At 42.0% G+C, this 21,319-nt stretch overlaps 1 protein-coding gene across 1 annotated transcript in view; it reads right to left on the bottom strand.

The window, feature by feature from the left end:
• The window catches only part of KIT (KIT proto-oncogene, receptor tyrosine kinase), a 53,381-nt gene extending 41,193 nt beyond the window's left edge, over window positions 1-12,188 (bottom strand). Inside the window, exon 1 of the mRNA XM_053941605.1 lies at window positions 12,107-12,188. Within this exon, the coding sequence (XP_053797580.1) occupies window positions 12,107-12,188 (82 nt within the window). The remainder of the gene's footprint in view (window positions 1-12,106) is intronic.
• Between the last annotated feature and the right edge of the window lie 9,131 nt (window positions 12,189-21,319).

Raw genomic sequence — 21,319 nt, 5'->3', positions numbered from 1 at the left:
AAGCTCTTCTGAGCTTCTGCCTTTTCCCCTTGCAGTTGTCCATAACCTTCATAGTCATCATCATTTAAGCTGTACAAACACTGCACAACGAAAACAGTGACCTGACCATGACCTGATCCTGACCATGATTTCTAAAGCAGTTAACGTTTTTCTATCATAAATACACAGAGGAGCTAAACTTCAAGTGACAAAATGTCCACAACTTTTGTGTAAGATTGTGGGGATTGGATACAATTGGAGAGACTATTTTTTTTCAGTGCCTGTACATTCTGGGCACTGGCTTCATTTCAAGGGCTATCACACAGACCTCACTCACCGTGGTTTTTCATCTACAGCAACATAAGAGAGCAGAAACAAGAGATATGCTTTATCAGTTAAAGTAGTGGCACTGCTGTAGATGCAATGGTCCAGGGATATCAGCAAGACATGGCTTGCAGGGAAGTAATATCCTCTTTCAGCATACCCAGCACTGCTGGAAAAAATGAACGTGTTTTCAGACACACAAGTCTCCTGTAGGTCTGAAAAAAGAGCAGAAGCAAAACCGTCTCTTTTACACAAGTGCAGAGGTCCTAGCCAGAAGCCTGCTCATTCCTCCCTAAAGTATTTACACACAGGTCTAATTGAGGAATATCACCTTTCCAACTCTGTTTCTTATTTGTTAAAGCCACTATGACAGTTGGCATATGCTATGATGGACATGAATGTAAGATCCTTTCAATTACATTTTCTTTGTCTTGCCATTTCATGTCCCAAGGAAAAATATAAAGTGTCAAACTTTCATGTTAATTGCACTGAAACAACTTGAATTTACTCTGATGTATAAAATCTCCCAGATTTTTCAAAGGAGAGATGGTATCATATGCTTACTTGTTTTGTTCCACTTCACTAAACAGACACTCTCCCTTATGCTAGATGAAAAGTTTAGCAATGGCAAATGTCAGTTTTAAATTATTTGATCTGAGAGCTACATCAGATCCTGTTGCATCCAGGCTGTGGGGATAAAGGTGGCTAGCAAAAGAAACCATCCATACCAACACCCACAAAGACACAGACAAAAAAATACCCAACACATGATTGATTGTCCCTGAAAGTGTTACGGACTCTCAGCATATCTGAACAACACAAATCCTTGCTGACTGTCTCCTCTGCTCCAACTTCTTTTCAGAGACTGAAAAATTATCTGTCACTGGACACATACTTAAGTCTAGGCTGATTAGGCTTCCCTGCAGAACTAAGCGGTTTGTTTCTAACCAGTCTCCCAGGGTTGGTGCTATCTGCTGACCAACAGACTCTTCAATGCCGTGTTTTCCAAGCAGAAACAAAGAGTTCACGAGCTTGTGTTCACTCTGAAGTTTTGGATTCTTGGAAGCTATATATTACTAAGCAGTAGACCAGTGTAGAGAATTAATGAAGGCTTTGACTTTTACCCAGCTGCGTGAGGGCAACCCCTGTCTTCCCAGCCAGCCCGGCTTGCCCCCTCACTCCCAAAGGGAAGGGGGCAGAGGAAGGGCACTGTGGAGAGCAGGAGGCAGGAGCCCACCAGCACAGCACTCAAAGGCACAGCCAAGCTGACTCCATCTGCAACCAGCATCAAGGAGAAATGAAGATCTCCCACACAAAGAGCAAGTGTGGAACCAGCCAGCTGATCCCCACCCATGGCAAACCCAAGAGAGGAAGTGGCAGGAGGTTAGAACAAAGGTTTTCTTTATCATCTGTGGAGGCATGAGCATGGGGAACTACAGAGGCTGTGGCTGTGAGGCACCCCCCTTTGCAGTGGGGCCCCATGGTAACCTTTGAGCTCCATAGTCTGGGCTTGTACATACATGGACCTGCCTCAAGACCTGGTAGGGCACTCCACAGAACAAGTAAGAGACACTTGATGCTTAGCACTTGCAGAGAAAGAGCTCAGGAGACTGATGGGACACCCAGCTACACATGGAGAGAGGTTATGCACCTCCCGCAGAACAAGATGTGGTGAATCAGGAAGAGCCAGTATCAGAGACAGGTAGCAAGAAGCCAAATACAGCCAGCTCTATAGACCCTGTACATTCCAGTCTCCAGGAGAAACATTCACAGAATCTTCAGGCAGGATAACCATGAGCACCTGGGACAATCCCTGGATTGTGGGTGGAAGCCATCAGGTCCTCCTGCAGGGGTCTTGTCACACCAATTAGTGATATAGCTAACAGCACTTTGCTTCAGTACTTCAGAAGCAGGCTTAGCAGAGCAGATTCCTCACATGACCTCCAAAACCATCTGAGAGCTGCCCTATGCATTCAAGTGCAACACTCCCTCAAGGCCAGGGGCAAGGGGAAGCAACTGCACCTTCCAGAGGCAGAGACACACCTTCCTCACCTTCCTCTTCCCTGCTGGCTTTACTTCCCTTGCTGGGGTGAGGAAAATCCAGCCATGCAAACAGGCTATTGTTCCTGCCTGCTGAGCAGCTTGCCCTTTCTGACAGGCATCCCTCACTCTACAAATAGAGCCATTTGTCAAAGGCAGACACGTAGCTGAATGTAATTCTAGTTTAGCACACATACTAAAGGCTACATCAGGATCAAACACCATGTTTCTTTCCAAGGCTGAGTAGGGTACCTCCCTGAATCCTCCTTTTCTGAGAAGTCACAGCTTTGGGGCTTTTTCTGTTGTTTTGGAGTTTGTTTTTTGAAGGAGTACCACGTGCACTACAGTAGCCCAGTCACTTATCTTGAAGCACTATGTGTGACAACCTACGCTAGGTGATTACTTAATTTCATTATATTACATTGATGCACTGTGGTCTCTTATACCTAAACTTCCCACCATGGAAGGACCCTACAAGCAATGTATTAATGAATAAAACCGAACCCAATGCATGACTGACCTGCCAGGTTTAGTTTTTAAAAAAAAAAAAAAAACTAGAATAGTCTATGCTTACAACAACTACCTGATAATTCTTATTCAAAGAGAAACACAGAGTACAACTAAATATGTATGTATGTACAAACACAAGTAGATTTGCAAAAAAAAAAAAAAAAGAGCAACTGTATGCCACAGCACTTGTCAGCATTGAGATTTATAAATTTAGACTGATTCTTACTCTTACTGAATTATTGCCTTCCTTCCTCTAATTTCCAAAATTACTTACTAACCAGCTGTCCCCACGGTTAGTTTTGTCAGCTATTAGACACATAAATAAACAAATGATGAAGTAAGTATGGAGAATGATTAGAAGGAATGAAAAAGCACACTAATGCACAGTGTATTCATAGTCAGCTGTCATGCGCCCCATCTATTCCTTTAATGGCTCTTTCTTCTCACTTCTCTTTACTGACATTTACATTAAAAGGTGCAGCGTCTTTCAACTTTCATTTTGAACGAATGTTCCTTGTAATGAGCAACATAGGCTTGAAAGCATGTTTTCTGAAATGCAGTGAAAAGGTAATTTTAATGAAGAGAAATGAGAAAACTGGAGAACAGTAAATCCCTTTGCAATCTGAATTAATGCCTATTTGGAAAAGGCTCGACTGAGGAAGGAGATGTAAGACTTTTGGCAATGCGAATTCTAATTATTTCAAGTCTTGGCAGTAATTTTATCAAATAGTAGCAATTTCATTAAAAGGTGCACTGGTAATCATCTACATAAGGCCTCCAGAGGGGAAAATATACCAATAATTGCATAATTATGTTATCACTGCACTTATGATGGACCACATTAAATACCACAAAGAGGAACACTGCTTTTTACTTTCTCTAGATATTTAGTTCAGTACATTTTCCTAGAAGATTACAGCAATAAACAAGACTTTCAGATTAACATGTTCACCAAATTTTACAGAAAAGACACAGCTATCTTTTATGTCCATAATGCTTTGTATTCTCCTTTCCTTCACTGAAAGAACTGACAGATTAATGAGAAAAATTCTGGGTTTAGTAATAAGATAGAGTATTTATATAGCTGTGTTACCAAAATACAAGTCATTGCATCATGTTATGCAAGCACATGGCACAGGATCCATTTAAGAGGCAGGTTTTAGGATATTTCCACATTTGTCCATATAAATTAAGTGTATCTATTCAGAAATTTTTGATAAGCCTGAAAGAAGTTAGATTTCCCTCATCTAAATAACACTTAAACTTTCCTATTAAGATGTTGGTAAAAAAAATATTGTAAAAGCATTGTTTTACAGACAATACTAAATCTAACAAGTTGGTTTTTAGTAAGGTACCCGGTATATTAGATAAGTATCTTTGCTATGACTAGGACAGTTTCTGGGGAAGTCATTGGCACATTTTTCAGAACACCTCAGGTGAAAAATTTCACCTCAGACAATCACACCAACACCCAGCAACATCTGTCACTGATGTTGTCTTAGATAGAAGTGCTTTGAATACAGAGACTTGGATATATTTCTGACAATTCCGCTTCATTTCCTCAGCCTTCTGGCAATGAGATAAATAACTCTCCAATATCACTAAAGTCCGACTTGTAGTTTTTGCTTTTAAATTGTACTTTGTTTTCTAGTTTACTTATAAGCCTTATCAGAAATTGCATATACATTGCATATATACAGGTAGCTGCTTACTGAAAAGTAGTCCTTCTTCCTGCTCCAGGAAAGATACACAGAGTACTACTTAATGTGAGGGCAGCCTGAGCACCTGCTTGCACAGAGAATCCCATTTCAGCATCTCTTCTGAATAAATCTAGCTTATAGGAGGAGACCAGAAACACAGGGCTTACTTCTGCTCCTTCCATTTGACCTCTTTTATTGTGCTGCATACCTCAAATCCTAGGTATGATAACATTAACACTACTGCAAAGTCAGCAATTTTATGTATAATACCTGGAAGTCAGACATGCTATGGAATAGGAAACTTTAACAGCTTGTGTTAAAATGAACACAACTGGGAGGAAGCTTTTATTTTGTGGAAGATAACATAATTTCTTTTCAAAGTATAAAAGTTATGCTCACCCAGGCATAGAAGGCCCTTCCACGATATAGACAATAGCAAACTAGCATCAAAAGTGAGGAAGAGAATCAGCCAGCCACTGAGCAGCAAAAAATGAGTGCCTCAGGATCAGGCCCTAGCACAGAATTGTATATAAGGCATACAAACAGAACCATTTCAGACAAAAATACCCTATTCAGCTGCATATTTAATATTACATGAAAAGGTAAAACCACGGCATTTTTATAATGTACATTTTCCTTTTAAAAGGTAAAATTACTCAACAGTGATTTTGAAAATACAACAACATAAATTTAAACTTACAGCTCCTCTAATAATTAAAAAAATAAAAGCAAAAATTTATTCAAGCTGTAAATTTGCTGTCAGCATTTTAAAGATAATATAACTACTGGATTCATCAAAGTCAGCCCCTGAGCACCTTCAGGCAGTTTGTGCTGCAGCAATAAACCAGCCTTTGGCATGTGGAACTCCTAGCAGGTGCAGAGAAAATATTTTCTTTATTTCAGTTCATTCAGTACAACTCAATTAAGCAACTAGTCCATTCAAAGAGGAGCTACTGATCTGGAGCTGAAAAAAACCATGAATGTTTCTTTCCATTGCTATTCTAAGAATAAGGAGAGAATGACATCAACTAGTTCTAAAATTTTTGTAGCATAGTGATTAGAAGCCACCAGTTTTGACTACAGATAGGCCTTTCAGGCATTAATTATTTTTTTCAAAACTTTTCTCAATGAGTTTTTTCTTCTGAATTGGCTGGCTTCTATGTGGTGCTATTTTTTATCTAACGGAAGAACATTTCAGAATTCTTGTTTCCGTCATTGTAATCGATGCACATCATCAGTAAAAATCAATTATCTAATACAAGAAATGTCAACATTTTCTATTTTCATACTAAAACATACACATGAAGAATCAGGATCAGTGTATGTATAACAAGCTACATAATTGCTTAAATACAGGCACAGTGATTAATCAAAGTAAGTATAACATTAACTGCAAAGGCTATATTTAATTAAAACTCTATCTCAATGGCAATAAAGGAGGTTAAACCTTTCTTTGCAAAATGATTAAGTACAAATGCAAAACAGTTAAAATGAGGCTTACTGTTGGCTGATTTAAATCATGATTAAAATCAGATTTACAATGCTTTGAATCAAATTGAAGCACATAGTACAGGGGGAGGTGACCATTTTATTGAACCTGGAAACACTGCATTTCTCATCTGCAGTCAGATGTCAGTTTTACACATCATATCTGGAAGAAATGCAAACAAGTCTGAGAGGGCTGAGAAGAGCGGGAGGAGAAGGAATTACAAAAGACACTCCAAAAGAAAATGTCTGAAAAGATTTATCATAGAAAAGAGAAGCCGAAGGGTTTATATTATTGATGTGTAAAATATTATTATAAAAAGGATAGTGACAAGTAGTTCATATATCCAAAAGACCAGGAGAATAAAAGGATGGAATTAGGCAACCAGCAAGGAAGATTAGGCATCAGAAGAAGATTTTGACCTTTAGTAACTATTTACTAGAAAAAACAGGTGGTAAGAGCCTGCAGCACAAATCTGCCTTAGAGCAGGTTAGAAGGAAATTCTGTGTGGGGCGATCTGCTCCATCTGACTATAACGAAGAGCTGGGGACAGGTCAGATCTCTGCAGGTCTCCTCCAGCCTTACTCATAGAGTTCTATGGGAGCTTCCTAAGACTTGCCATGTCTCTTAAAAACCCAGCTGCAGGAAGAAGATGAATGCATGAGAAAGTCAGATTTCACGCAGCAAAGAATGAAGTTTCCAGTCCTGAGGCCTGCAACATGTGACATCCAGTGCAGCCATTAACTCCTAAACAAAAAACAGATTAAGTAAGAGAGCCAAGTGCAAGTTTTAAATCTCACGATAGCTGTCAGCAGGAATCTGGTTAGTTCTGAATGGCCTAGGTCTGCGAACACCCAAAACATTTCTATTACACAGCTCACTGGGATTTTCCACCCTTTCAAAGCATGCAGGCTCAGAATGACAGGTTACAATCAACCAAGCTTGATTTCTTTTTCCTGTGTGGCTTTTGCACAATGCCTTTCTGTAAAGCAAATCCACTCCAGCCTTCTCTTCTCCAGACTGAACAGCCTGTCTCTGAGCATCTCTCAGCCTGTCTTCACAGGAGACTTGCTCCAGCCCTCTGGTCCCTCATGAGGAGCACGGTCACCCAGCATGAGCAGAGGAGCACTGCCTAGCATAATACAATGACTGATAGGAAATTAGCATGGGGATAAAGCATTTGCCATGCTTCCAAAGAACCTGTAAGAGGTGCATCTCTCTGATTTTCACATTTGCCTGCCACAGTTTTTATCTCTTCTTAACTTAAATCAGCCCATGCATCCTCTTTATCACTTAGATTTACAACTGCCAGTGCCTAGTTGACCGGAGAATTCCTCTCCATATCAGATATTTGATTGTGTTACATGATTACAGATTCAACTGCCAAGATGACATTTAAAATTATAGACATTGAATGCAGTCAGCTCCCCTGGTGACAAAAAACCCTGTAGCTCCTAATGTTACCCAGTAGTGCTTCATTTTAGTCCAATTTCCAGAAATGATCCCTATGGAGCAGCCCAGAAGTTGCATAGCATGGTAGAAACATTAGAAATTTTTCTATTATTTACATATCTCTTTGCTGGTAAAGTCAAGAGTCTGACACGCTGCAAAAAAAAAAAAAAAATCTTTTGCAACATGAAAAATATCATTAAAAATCCATTAAATCTGAAAACCTGTGTTTTCAGAATAAATCAATATAATCCCCAAGAGGAAATCCACTGAGAAAATAACATTTACTGAGCTTTCTAATTGGTATCCCCTAGAAAACAAGAGTCACGTTCTCCCCTCAAACACAGATGTTTACACTCTCCTTATGCTTTTATCACTAACTGCAGCAATCTTGGCCAGTGGACAAACAATACACTTCAGTTGTCATTAGGTTTGGCAGCCAGCCAAGGAGACCGCTCACACGCGTAAAATTACGTTCATTTATGACTGTTTGCAGGATTCATTGTCAAACAGGGTTCTACTGGAACAAAAACTTCTAGTTTCCTAAAAGTCACTGAAACAGACAAGAACAATACTATATAATACAGTAATACAGAAGAACACTAGTCATTTTAAAATTCCTTTTATGTCAAGTTCTCATAATTTGGGCGTGCATTCTCTTCAGATTGTTTTAAATAAATGACCAAAGGATGTAACACACTTTCCTTAGACGCCGCAGCATCAGCTCTTCTCTCCCACGTGAAGTTACAATGAATACCTTAAGCTCTGTTACAGCTGAGAAGCCCCAGCTAGGGAAGCTGAATTTCTAAGGGACAGAAACATCTTGTTTCTTGTGCATAGGAACAGTCAGAAAGACATTCAGAAAGGTAAAGTTATGTACTTAAAGTGAGAGGGTACTTACAGTAAATGCAATGCATTAGGATATCAGACCTCATTTCCTCTAGCCATTCTCTGAACAGCTGAAAGAGACTTAAGGAAATGAGTCAAAATCCTGGAAGATGTTTGTATTAGATGAAAAAGAAAACAACATCTGTAAAATCATGTGTCACATCCATAGAGCAAGACAATGTGTAACACTTGATCTCTGCAATGGTATTCATCTTCATTCATCTTTGTGGACAGAGAAAAAAAAAGCTGAAAAGTGGCTTAACCTTGAGCAATTACTGCCTGTCTTCTACAAGACTGATATGAGATTATATCGGTCATTGTGTATTGTAGATAAACATATACATTGTTGAAACTCTTTGATGCTGCATGGTTCTTGTTTTATCCAGAATTTGTTGTTCCTTACCTTCAGATTCCATCAGACTGTTTACTGTTCAGACTAGAAAGCAGCTTTCCTTCAAATTACAAATGCCTAGTATTTGGTATTTAGTTTGGCAGCTCCAGATATTCCTTAAAAATCTTTCTAATAGCTTGCAGTAACAACAAATTATAGTTCAGAAAGAAATCCAAACACTATAGCGATATCATTAGTCTCTCAGAACAGACCAGAGAGTGAAAAGGACAAGCTTCACTAGGAGAGCCTCCTATGGACTGGAATATGACTCAGATGTAAACATGAGCTAGGACAGGTCTTGGAAGAAACATGTGCTAAAGACATATCCCTTCCAATTCCACCTGTATCCTGGTGCAGCATGTCCCTTCTGGAGGTGACTCAGGATCCTTTGCTTAATTCAGGCACCTGCAAAGAAGTGTTACTGTTTGGACAATCACTGGGAGAGCTGAAGCGAGATGGAAAACCCACAGAGAGCCAATACAACCTAGCAGTACTACAGCTGCAGTCATCTGTTGACAAGAGGCTCCCTCTGGCAAAATAAGCACATGGAAATGCCTTCAGTCTCTATGAATGGTATTTAAACAGGATGTAAATGGGAGTCTCACTTCTTGCCAAATTTGTCACATTCTTTATTATAAAGCCCGAACAAAAATCACTCACGCACTTGCAGGGAAAAGGTTCCCAGTGGCGGTGCAAGGAAAAAGAGTTGAATATTGAGCAATCTTTGACATTTCCATTCTGCTCCTGGCAGTGGCCTTAGGCTACATTTCTGCACAGGAGACCCTGCACTGCCACAGGGGAGGGAGGAAAAGGAGAAAGAGAGAGCAGAGATGGAAATGGGAATAGGGAGGGCAGGATACTCAGATGGCTTAAAGGGGGTCAAGAGAGTGACTGAATGACAGCAATCAAAATCCTCATCAAATTCAATCTTCCTCCTTCAAGCTTCCTCCCTCATGGCTGATAGGTAACAGGGGAACATCACGAAAACAGACATTCTTCCCTCTGGGCACAGGGAGAGTCTCCTATTACTCTGCAGCTGATTTGGAAAAAAAAAAAAAGAAGTTGCATTGATGGATGGATGCTGAAAGGAACCATGTCCAGTCTTCCATGACCACAGGATGGAAATGCAAGGCACTCTCGCAGAGTACCGGATGGTGGGGGACAAAGCAAGCTTTGAGGAAGGACAGGAGAAGAGAGAAAAGATTGTTCCAGAATATTGCATCAAAATGAGCACAAGGCAAGTCCCAAATGGAAGGAAGTATGGAAGCATGTCAGTTTGCAAGAAAAACAAAAATTAGGAAGGGACTATGGACAGAAAAGATGAATGGTTTACCCTTTGAGAAGCTACATTAAGCTGTTTTCTACATCCTCCTTCCCAGTTTGCAACCAAAGGAAGACGCTCTTGAGCAAGAGCCAGAAAAAGATACTTATTATAAACCTGTATACTGATAAACAGGATAAGTCTCAACAGGGAGATCATCCCAGCCAAACGTCTACACTGAGGCAAAACCAAAAGCAGCACAGGGTCAAACTAGCTCTGGAGCAATCCCAATCAGCACATCAGCTCTGTCCTGCCTGTCACTTCTGATGTTCCTATGCTGCTGCCAGGACTCGAACCATCACACTGATACCTCATCTGCACCACAAAACTAGCCCAGAATACTCCTACATCTGTGTGATGCACAGATGATGCACATACATAACCAAGAACAGCTGTCCTTTGCAGTAGGAAGTTATTTCTTACAACATGGTGTGGTTTTGTTCACACAAGTTTTTGTCTGATGCATCTCTGAAGTCTCCCACAAGTAAGTGTATAAACCCAGAATGAGAAGGAGGATCATGAGAAAGGTTCCCTTCTTGCTTCTCCAGTACTCTGGAAATTGCACCTCTGTCTTCCAGGACATGCTGCCAGTGTGATCTGTTTCCCAAGCCTTCCTTAAGGACAGTCTAACTATATGATGAAGGGTAACCTTAAAGTGCAGGCAAGAAATTTAATGAAGTAAAGAAAGCTGGCAGGTATCAATCATGTCAACATTTTTAAAATTTCTTTCTAGTAATAAGTCATTGGTAGGAGATTTTTCCGCTCCCGTGGCCACAGCATTTTGCAGCCTTATGTGGGTACTTCTAAATAGGAAAGCCCAAGTTGCCAGATACCACACTTACTCAGATTACCAATGAACAAAAGACAGCAAACACAAAAAGTTACCTAAACAAAGCCATTAAGGCATCCTAAACTGTTTTACAATGAAGTGTAAATTCTCACTACTGTTGGTTTCTGATGTTTTAGCGGTGTTTGCTCCCACGGGCAGAGGCTGGCGGAACCCTCCCCGTCTGTGTCACACAGGGTGCTCTGCAAGGCTCCTCTCTGGTGGTGGCAGCAGACGTTAAACACCTATCGCTGTGCATCGCTTCCCCGGATCCTCAGCTCGTTCTTAGGTAAGCAGCGAAAGAACCTTTCACGTTATCTCCTTTCAGACTTCAGTGCCCAGAACTAAATTCCTCCCCAGGTCTAGCAGCGACCTCCTTCCAGCACCTTCCCCTGGACACCGCCAAACGCCTCCTAAGCCTACAAACCATGAAAGGAGATGCACGGCGGCTCTGAAAGCCATGTGCGAAGTTGCCCACCTCTGCAGCCAGATGCAGTATTTAAAACCGTTAGACCTGTGCTCCAGGGCTGTGAGGTCAAGCAAATAAACTCCCTTTTTACAAAGGAGTGGAAAGGAACCTACCCACCAAAGTTTTTGCACCAGCTGACCCCCCCACCCCTTCCCCCCAAGGCCTGAAAGGCACCCATCGCCCTCCTCTTCACCGCAAAGGTCCGTCAGTGCCGGAACAGACCAGCCCTGATGCCCCGTCCCGCGGCGAGCCCTGCACCCGGGGCACCTGCCCGCCGATGGACGCAGAGGGCACCGAGCCCACCTGCCCCACCGGGGAGGCTGCAGCCCGCTGCACGGCGCTGGACACCTGACGCCGGCCGCTCGTTCCTGCCCATTGTTCAACGAGCACTTAACCGCGGGGACATTTTGTACTGATCCCCGGATAGTTTATTGTCAAAACAGCGCGGCCGGGGAGGCGGAGAGGGGGTGGAGGGGTTCCCTGCGGGTCTCTCTCCCAGCCCCGGATAGCCGCGCACGGCAAACAAAGGACTTTATTTCCCCCGGCGGGGCGTCCCACAAGGGCAGCGTGGGGCGATGCCGGGCACACCGCGGGCTGCCGCCCGACCCCCGGCGCGGCGCTGCCCCGTGGAAGGGGCCGCCAGCGCCGAAGTTTTCCCCGCCGCCGCCCGTGCAAACCCCGGCCCCGCGGGGCTCCGCGCCCGCCCGCGGCCGCGGCTCCCACCTGCGGGTAAGAGGCTCAGCAGCAGCAGCAGCAGCAGCAGCACGGTGTGCGCCAGCTCCCGGGCGAGGATCGCGCCCTCCATCCCGGCGCGCCTGCCGCTCGCACCGCCCGGCGCGGAGATGCCCGAACCCCCGCGGGAGGGAGCGGAGTAGAGCCGGCCCCGCCCCGCGGCCGCGCCGCGCCCCCGCCCCGCCGCCGCGGGGATGGGCGCAGGTGAGGAGCTCCCCCGCCCCCGGGGAAGGACAGCGCTCCGGGGTGCCTCCTTTGGGCTCGCCGTAAAGCCCCTAAACAGAATGGTTTAAGAAAAAAGGACAGAGCCCAGTAGCTGAATGTGCGCACAGTGCTGTCGAGAGAGAGAGCTCGCCCTCCTCACGGGCAGCATTCTGCCATGCCGAGCACCCGCGGGATCGGGGCCGCGGGGCTGCGTAAACCCAAGTGGAACGTGGACCGGAGAAAGGTGGGGGGAAGCGGCCGGGCTGGGCACGGGAGCTGGAAACGGAGAGAGCATCCCTTAAAGGGCAGGTACAAAGCCGTTTGCCTAGCTTTGAAATCCTCACTGATCGCTCCTGGAGGTGTTACAGCAGATTCTGGAGGCGCCAAAGGTATCGCCTCCGCCCTGGCTCGCACTGCTGACATCGACTCAGCCCTCTGTGGGCCACCACCTATTAAGGGCTAGAGCACTTCGAGTGAGACTTAAAAGTGTGTGCTGTGGCACAAAGCGAAGACTTGAAAGAAGTGGCTGGTTTGGTATGGAAGCGAGGAAACTGATAGGGAGCTTAAACGTGGAAAGGGTCCTTAAGAAAAGGATTGTGAGCTATTGTTTTTCATGTTCCTAAAGGGCAAGATAAAAAGTTATCCATTTAGTTCTCAGGGGAAAAAAATCGTTTAAATGTAAGGAAGGCAATTGCAAAGAGCAAGGAGGATTTAGATTACAAATGCATTGCGCAAAGGGGTTGTGGAATCCCACAGAGGGAGTTTTTTAAGCACCGGTGAGACCACTGACAAGGATCTGGGAGCACTCACTTCTGTAGCTGCAGAAATGGAGTGGAGCTGCTCTGCAGGCAGAAATAACATAAACTACACAAATGCCTAGCTTTAACACTGCTTTAGCAGTCAGTGTCACACACTGTTGAGGTGGAAGAAAGGTACAGAGGTGACCCAGGCAAAGGAGTCATGCATGCATTCACCAGCCATGCTCTGCCCAAGGTATCCACAGGCAGCACCTGAACAGGCAGGTGGGCAAAGGACACACAGACTGTCAGAAAACCCATAACAACACTTGTGGATGTACAGAAAGATGTAGAGGACATAGGGCAAAACTTTCACCCTTGGAAAAGCATAAATGTAGACTTCTTGAAATGTGTCGGTACAGATCAGAAAAATTATTGAAGGTAAAATATTCCTTTTTTTTCCCATTCATCTTCCTTTCTTTTTCACTCCTGTCAGATTTTTTTTCCAAGGTTAATAGCGCTGTCCCACATGGTCCAGCATGAGATGAAAGTCTTGTCTTACATGTTTAAAATGGCTCTCTCCATTTCTTTACTCTCTTTCATCTCTGACAGCCAGTCTCTTTTGATAGGTGAATCCTTCCTCTGCTGCAAAATGAAATACTTTTTGTTAACACACCAACAATTTCAAAATCAAATAACGTTGTAAAATCCTATTTTTTACTAGGTGCTAGCCTCATCAAATTAATCTTAGGGAGGAAAAATTTACTGAAATACTTAATTTATTAGTGTCCCCCCCCATTTTCCAAGTGTCTCTGGATTTTGTTTCTGTAGGAGAAAAAAAGTGAGCTGGAATTTTTTAATGTAAACACTTGGAGCATTTAATTTCTTAAAGATGCAAAGGCAGGACACTGTATACTGTAAGAGGTTTTCACTAAAGCATTATCAAGGAACATGTGATGTTGTTATTGTGGCAGGTTTTTCTCTGTTCTCCTTGATTAGTGCTCCTTCAGTTAGTGGCCTGCCTTTAGGTCCTGCACATCCCTGATCACATGAATCTGAACCCCACGTGGTTCTGCATCATATGCCTCATTTTCATGAACATTAGCTCAATGTTAGATCTCAAAATCAAAGTGGCAACAGTATTCTCCACGTGCTTTGACTGACTATAAATAGCAACAGTAAGTGGGAAACAAAGGTGAATTGCTTTTAACCTTGCCCCTTCGTTTATTTTTAATAATTAAAATGATAAATGCAGTTGTCTTTTCCAGTGTATTGCACTGAATGCTGTAAGTTCTGTCGTCTATATCCTGTTTGCATTATAGAAGCAAAAGAAAGTTTCTTAAGCAGTGGAGGTTTCTCTTAGGTCATTTTCCTATCTTTGTCTGAAATATGTGAGCATAAACCAGAAAGGTTTTTCTTTGGCTTTGCAGCCAGCCTCACGTGTTCCTCTCTTCAGTTGTCACTGTGGTACTGTGGCAGTACCTTAGGACAGGTAATGCCACCTCTCCTCATCATCTGCTGGAGACAACTTGCAGTAGGTTGACATTCAGGAGAGTGTGGAATGAAGAGAGAGACGAGAGATCTACAGCCTTTGGACACGATACAGATTTGGAGATAAGAGTGATAAGCTTGGAGAAATAAGTGAAATTATATTTGAAAAGTTCACTTCAGCTTGAAAGCCTGAAAGTGATTTAAAACTTGTGGATGAGCTCCTTTGAAAAGTCAATTCAAAATATTGCTTTTAGATATCCATAGGAATGCTTGCTGAAGTAAACACTCAATAGGTCAATAATATTGGTAAGATTAAGCTAATGTCATCAAAAAATTGCTGCTCTAATGAAGGGATTGTCATTTCTGTATCTGAATGGAAATGCATTTAGAAATGAGCGAGTTTGATGGTTTAAAACAATTTATTTGTCAGAAATATGAAAACCTTTTTTACAGCATAAATAATCTTATAATCTTTTTATCTATGACAAAATGTATCTATTGAGAAGAGAGGAAATACTCTTCTGTTACAGCCAATCAATGCTGGCTAGAATCCTTCCTGATAGCCCATGATAACAACTTTTTCTATAAGGCTGTAGTTTCCTTTTTCTAAATTGCAGATTGACAGACTGGAACATGGCCCTTTCATATAAACTGGCAGCCCCAGCAAACGAGATAGCTCCAGAATTAACTCCTCTGTGATTCCTGAAGGCTTTGAGAAATTACAAGAGTTTGAAACACATATTGATTTACCAATGTTGCGGTAAAACCTATCTAATCACAGGCATAAAAGTTTGTTAAGCGTTTAAAAAGTGCTTAAATTTTTGCCTTATGCCTTCATCTAAAACATAATTTCTGAAGAGTGAGTTAGGAATGTCATATGACCACTGTGCAAAAATATATACTCAGCACTCTGCAGTATCTTGATCCAAATTGACTAAACTGTAGCTGTGAATTTTCTCCGTCTCTTGTTTTATTAATTAAAAAAAAAAAAAGTGTGTGAAGTCTCCTGGTCTAAACTGTTGGTACAGGAAGGTATAATCCAGCTGGACCTGTTTTCTAGAAACTTTAAGATTTTGAGACATCCCATTTAATTTTTTTAATTAATCTCTAGCCTTCTGCTCTCCATGCTGACATGTTAGGGTGGGTAAGTGGAGAAAACTGGTAGCATTTGATAGGCACATGTCTTAAGACTTCATCTGTAGATGACAGGATTATAATGTCTTCAGCCAGTTTAACTGATGAAACGTCTGTTATTTTTAGAGGGATGACACTAAAATAAATTCAGATAAAGTGGACACCTTTATCTCATTCCCCCTGGAATATGAATCTTCAAACTGAATCCATTCAGTATTACTAAAGTGAGAGGTGTATTTTATTCCCTTTTAATCCAATTGTGGAGAATACTCACTAAATCCCATTGTGCCTGTGATCTTAAACCAGCATTACCATCCTAGTTAATTAAAGATTTTTCCAGCATTGAATGTCAATGAGAGCCTAGATTTAGTCGTCATTGAAGCTTGAAATATATGCTGTTTTTGAAGACATCTTGTATTATCACATGCATAGCACACTATTGTAAACACTGTTTTATCAGTCTCAGCTTAAGTGGAATATAAAGGCTCTAATCTTCTTGATAGTATTTTTTTTATTAGTTTCTAGCCTGCAATCTTACTAAGAAAAGAGATTTGTCTTTATGAACTGCCAAATGTAGTTCTTGCCTTTATCACTTGCAGCTTTATTTGCACAGGCCACTGTTGAGAATTGACTCCATGCAGCAACCTAGGTCTTTTCAAGTGTTGTTTTGTGTTACTTAATTTTGTTGCTGGGTTGTTGTTGGGTTTTTTTTTTTCCCATGAGTTGAGCATATGAAAATAATTGTGGAGAAACAGCTGATGTGGCTTCCTTAAATGCATTCTCCTTTCCCAGCTTGCTGCCCTACCCATTCTTCCCTGGCCTTCACATATACAGCAGCTTTGGGCTGCAGACCCAGAGAGCCTTGTCCTTGCCCTCTCTGCCTGCTCCCCACAGGATATTAATGCCTTGGTTGCTGAAACCATATCCAGGCTCTGAATCTTGTGACAAGAACTAACTTTGCTTTGCAGTTTATAAAGAGTCCTTCTGTGTTTTCTTACAGTGCTTTGCCATATCTGCAATCTAAATAAATGGCTAGAGAGAGGCTTGTCAGGCATTTTTCTCTGAGATGATTAAAGCCACATGAGATCCAGTTGACTGCTTTGACATATTAGCTAAATTGCACTATTTTGCTTATAAATCTGGGGATCAAATGAAAAGAGAACTAAAACAAAAGCAAAGGAACTGCCTTGATTGAGATAATATATGTCAAAAGCATGATGTGGAGAAGAGGGTACATCGCTATGTTCCCTGAGTAGATGAACTAAAAAGTTTGGATTTTTATCATGTCTTGTTTGTCACCTTGCCTCTCAAAGTATCTTGTTTTAACATATTTTAATTTAGCATTCTTTTGGTGTATCATAAATTGCTTGGCTCCTTTTTAGGTTTGCAAAGTATCTTCAAAGCTCTTTCGGTACCATTTTGTTTATAGCTCTGTGTAAGTTTGAAGAAATGTGTCAGTTCCCCCATATTCAGCTTTAAAATTTGTTACTAACTTGGGTTGTACTTTATTGGCAAGCAGCCTGTTTTGACTTCCCCTGTTAGTGCTGCTCTCACATGTCTGTTGTGGAGCCTTCAGCCTTTGTCAGAAGAGCATCATATGTCATATGAGCCTCCTGCTCTGTCCTCATCCCATCTGCAGTGCCTGCTCTGCCGGTCTCCTTGTACAAAGCAAAGTCGATTTGTCACAATGCTACCACCTTGTCTGGAACAAGGATATCAGTGTTTGGCCTTAAAAGCAACTGGTATTTACTTAAAAGAAGACTGTTCCTGGAGTGTTTGGCCTTAAAAGCAACTGGTATTTACTTAAAAGAAGACTGTTCCTGGAGTAGTAAACAGACTCAACATGTGACCCATTTACTATTTTTCATAGAAAGACCCAGAAGCCTGGTCTTCTTGGCCACCCCTCCACAAAGATTGTCTCAGTTTCTGCTCAGATTTGTTGAATTTGTTGTTTTGTTGGATGACTATGGGCAGCTGAACTAATTAGAGAGCAAGACACTTATTAGTTAGCATCTCCATCTTTGGAAGGGTAACTCCCATCACTGTGAAAGCTAGCCTTGCAGCTTACCACAGATGGGTGAAGCGTCCACAGAGCTACCTTTGCCTCTCACTTCTGCACCTGCAAGGTTTTTGAGTAATCCCTATTAAATTAAAGTGCTGTAAATGCTGTTGCCCCTCTCTCTGGAGTAGGGGACCCTTACCAAGGCAGTGCTGTGGTGTCTTAGGGGACCACGCAGCAGGTATGTATGTATTTAGGCTTTCATTACTATCTGGCTTCACAGAGACTTGGTAACCAAAAGTCTCTAAGAGATTATTTTCCTATCAGTCTTATTCCATTTTCCTACAGCTATCTTGAACTGCCAGAGGTTTTGAGGTCTTTCTATTTTTTTCCAGCTCTGTGTATTTGTGAATGCAGTATATATTATAAACCCCATGCCCACAGTGTTGGTAGACATACACAACACTGGAAGAGTTAAGGGCTGTCAAAAATGCCTCTTCATTAAGAGGATCATGCCCATCACATTTATCATCCAGTCCTTCTCTTTTTTCACCTGTAGAAGGTTTTTCAGTCCTTTTGATAAGAGTTTTCAAAATGGGATGGTGCAATGAGATGGAAATTCCAGTCAGCAGCCCGTTATGTAGCGTAAGTGAGCTTTTGCAGACACTTTGCTCCACAATGAATGCTTGCTGCCCAGCACCTGGAAAGGCCTGCACCAAGGGATTGCACCTTGGTAAATTTGCATGTTGATGACCTAGTTTGTCTGGATAACCAGAAGGAAAAAAACAGTTAGTGAAGATGCTCAGCATTAAACATGGTATTTGTCCTTGTGAGACAGGTATTGTAAAGCCTGGTGATACTAATGAAATCATCCAGATTTAGAAGGCTTGTGAATTTGGATATTCTGTTAAATAGGATGGCTACTCATCATTTTTTCTCCTCCTTTTCTGAGTTTAAGGATATTTACTAGGGTCATATCAATTCAGTATGCTCCAATTCAGACAAATGAGTTTCAGGATATGCTTTCTGTGATCCTTTTCCTATTTTATCTCAGTTCTTTTAGGGAGTTGATTTTAAAATTATGATTACTTCGGTGTGCAATTTATCTAGATGTTTCTAAACATTTTTCCCTATGAATCTGTCTGATATGCAATATAAACAACTGCATTAGTGTAAAAAAATTCTAAAGATCATATCTGTTTTTGTCAGGGTATGTTAAGTTGGTTCCCTCTGCTTGGTTCCCTTTCTGCTTCTGAATTTGAGAGCACTGCTGGAAAACCCCTGATCCCAGTTGTGGACACCATGCCAGGCTACAAATTGTGTACAGGTTCCCACACTCACCTATTAGGAGGTGACCTCCAGCATCTGTACCAAGTTGGATTTTCAGAGCTCTCCAGTTTTTTGTACCTGCAGTGGAAAAAACATGATTTTGCTTTTGCCTGATATAAATCTTACAGACATTTCTATCTGAAAGTCAGGGTACCTAATTAACTGCCTGTACAGCCATCCCCTGCTGAAAGGCAGCTGCCTTTGAGGAGGGAGCTGTTGTCACCTGGCAGCACACAGCACTGATGTAGAACCCAAAAGTGCCCAGCTAAAATGGAGATTATGGATTCTTTAGGGTTCAGATGGAAATTACAGAGCATCCCTTTGCCATCTGCTCCTTGTTGGAAATAATGCAAATGTAAATGTCAGCTTTGCATCCTATGAGCCCATTACCCCTCTAGGCCTTTCTTGCTGAGGGGAGGTGCATCCGCTGGGACTGCGTTTTCACAGCTGATAGCATGGTTTCTGTGTCTGTGTCCATCCCAAACTACTCCTGTGTCATTCAGGCCTGTGTTTGTTACATTAGTTTGTGAGACACTGGCCATGAAGTAGGCTTAGGAAATTCCTGACCCTTCTTGCCCTATTTCTGTCCCCTTTTGAGGCACTTTAACTTGCTAGCTCTTTGTTTTGCTGTCACAGATATTTTGAGGAACCACAGAAAAGGCTACTTTTCACTCTAATCTAGTTTGTGATCTGGTTTACTGTGTGGCTTTGTAAGCAAGTCTGCTGCCAAAGTGAGGGAGGAAAAGCAGTGAGAACAAGCAGTGAGAAGAAAATTACACTGGCTTGCTGCTAATCGTAGCATCTCATACAAGCAAACACTTTTTTTCTACTGGAGCCAAAATACCAAAGTAAATGCATAATTCCTCTATCTGAAGCCAGGTGTGAAGGTACTTGCAGGTGGTTTCCCCATTGTAGGTGCACACCTAAATAGCCAGGGTGGTTGAAACAATGGAAGACAGCAGTCAGCTCCTCCTAAGAGTGGTTATTTTGGTTATCTTGGAGTTGTTTCCCTTGCCTCAGGTTGGCTGGCTCATTGTTTTGTGCCCAGTCCGAGTGGCTTTATTTATCCTTATATTAACTGTTATACAAGATGTCAGTAATAGGTGCAATCTGTGAAATGCACGATCTCGGGTGTGTTACCAGCTCTCTTTGTACAGCCTGCATATGGCCCATTGTTAACACAGATGTCAGCCCAGGAACAGCTTGCTTTTCTTGCTACACCTCAGAGAGCAGGCAGCAATTCCCTCCCAGATTTTGCTCAAGCTCCTGTGTCAGAAGTGGATCATTTGGGTTGGGGCTTTGGAGATGAAATTAGTACATCAATTAGGATGTGGCTGTGGCAGAGGCCCACTCAATAGTCTATGACAACATGCCCTGGATTTATGACAGTGACAAGAAATCAAAATAACACGGTAGGGTAGCTCCTTTCAAAGGCAAATTTAAGAGGGGCTGTTAGCTGAATCTGAGTCAGAGTCTCAACCTGTGGTCAAGTCTTAGGGCATTTTTATCGACAGAACTTTGATGCCATGTTAATAATCCTCACTGCACAGCCGCTGTTCAGTTGATAAGCAGAAACATGCACAAAATGTAAACAATATGTAGAAGTTTTCTTTCATCTTCTTTAACAGATGATTTCTTGGTTTCTCTAACATAATCATATGATCAAGGATGTGTCATTTTGTCTTTTAGAAGCCTGGAAGAACATGAACATGTCAAGTTCCTTTCCAATCACTTCAGGAATCCTGCAAACAAACACTGGGTATATCCAGAACTTGCAACACATCACAGTCCTTGGGTTAGTTTGGCTAACTAACCAAAGTTATACTATCAGTCACTGATACAGGAGAAAACTGCAGCCTATGTTCAAAGCAATAACAGGATCCTGGATCAACAAATTAACCATCCATTTGATGCCTTTTTGCTGGTCCTAAAATCATGAGCCAGACACAGTTAGGTGATAAAAAGGGTTCCTTTATAAGGATCCTTTATAAGGATCCTTAGGTGCACAATTCACTGGATGGAAAACGCCGAAGATGCACCCATAGCATGATACATATACAATTTTTATATGTTTAGCACATTAGCATTTCTGACAAAAATTGGAGACATAAGTGGTGAGGTAATTCCCCCCAGTTCATTCCTCTTTGAATTCCCCCTCTTTTAGATAGGAACTTATCTTTGTTTATGAAAACGTGTCTCAGAGAGCTAGTTTCAACCTTCCCTGAGAATCTAACCTTGGAGCCACTCGGTAATTTATCTCGTCTTTCTGTTTAATAGAATCTGTAAAATGCTAGCTACTAATACTATGAT

Source organism: Vidua chalybeata, chromosome 4, assembly GCF_026979565.1.
Source record: "Vidua chalybeata isolate OUT-0048 chromosome 4, bVidCha1 merged haplotype, whole genome shotgun sequence".
In the NCBI taxonomy this organism is placed as follows: domain Eukaryota; kingdom Metazoa; phylum Chordata; class Aves; order Passeriformes; family Viduidae; genus Vidua; species Vidua chalybeata.
Note: the sequence above shows the minus strand (reverse complement) of the source record. Positions and strands in the feature narration are given on the sequence as shown.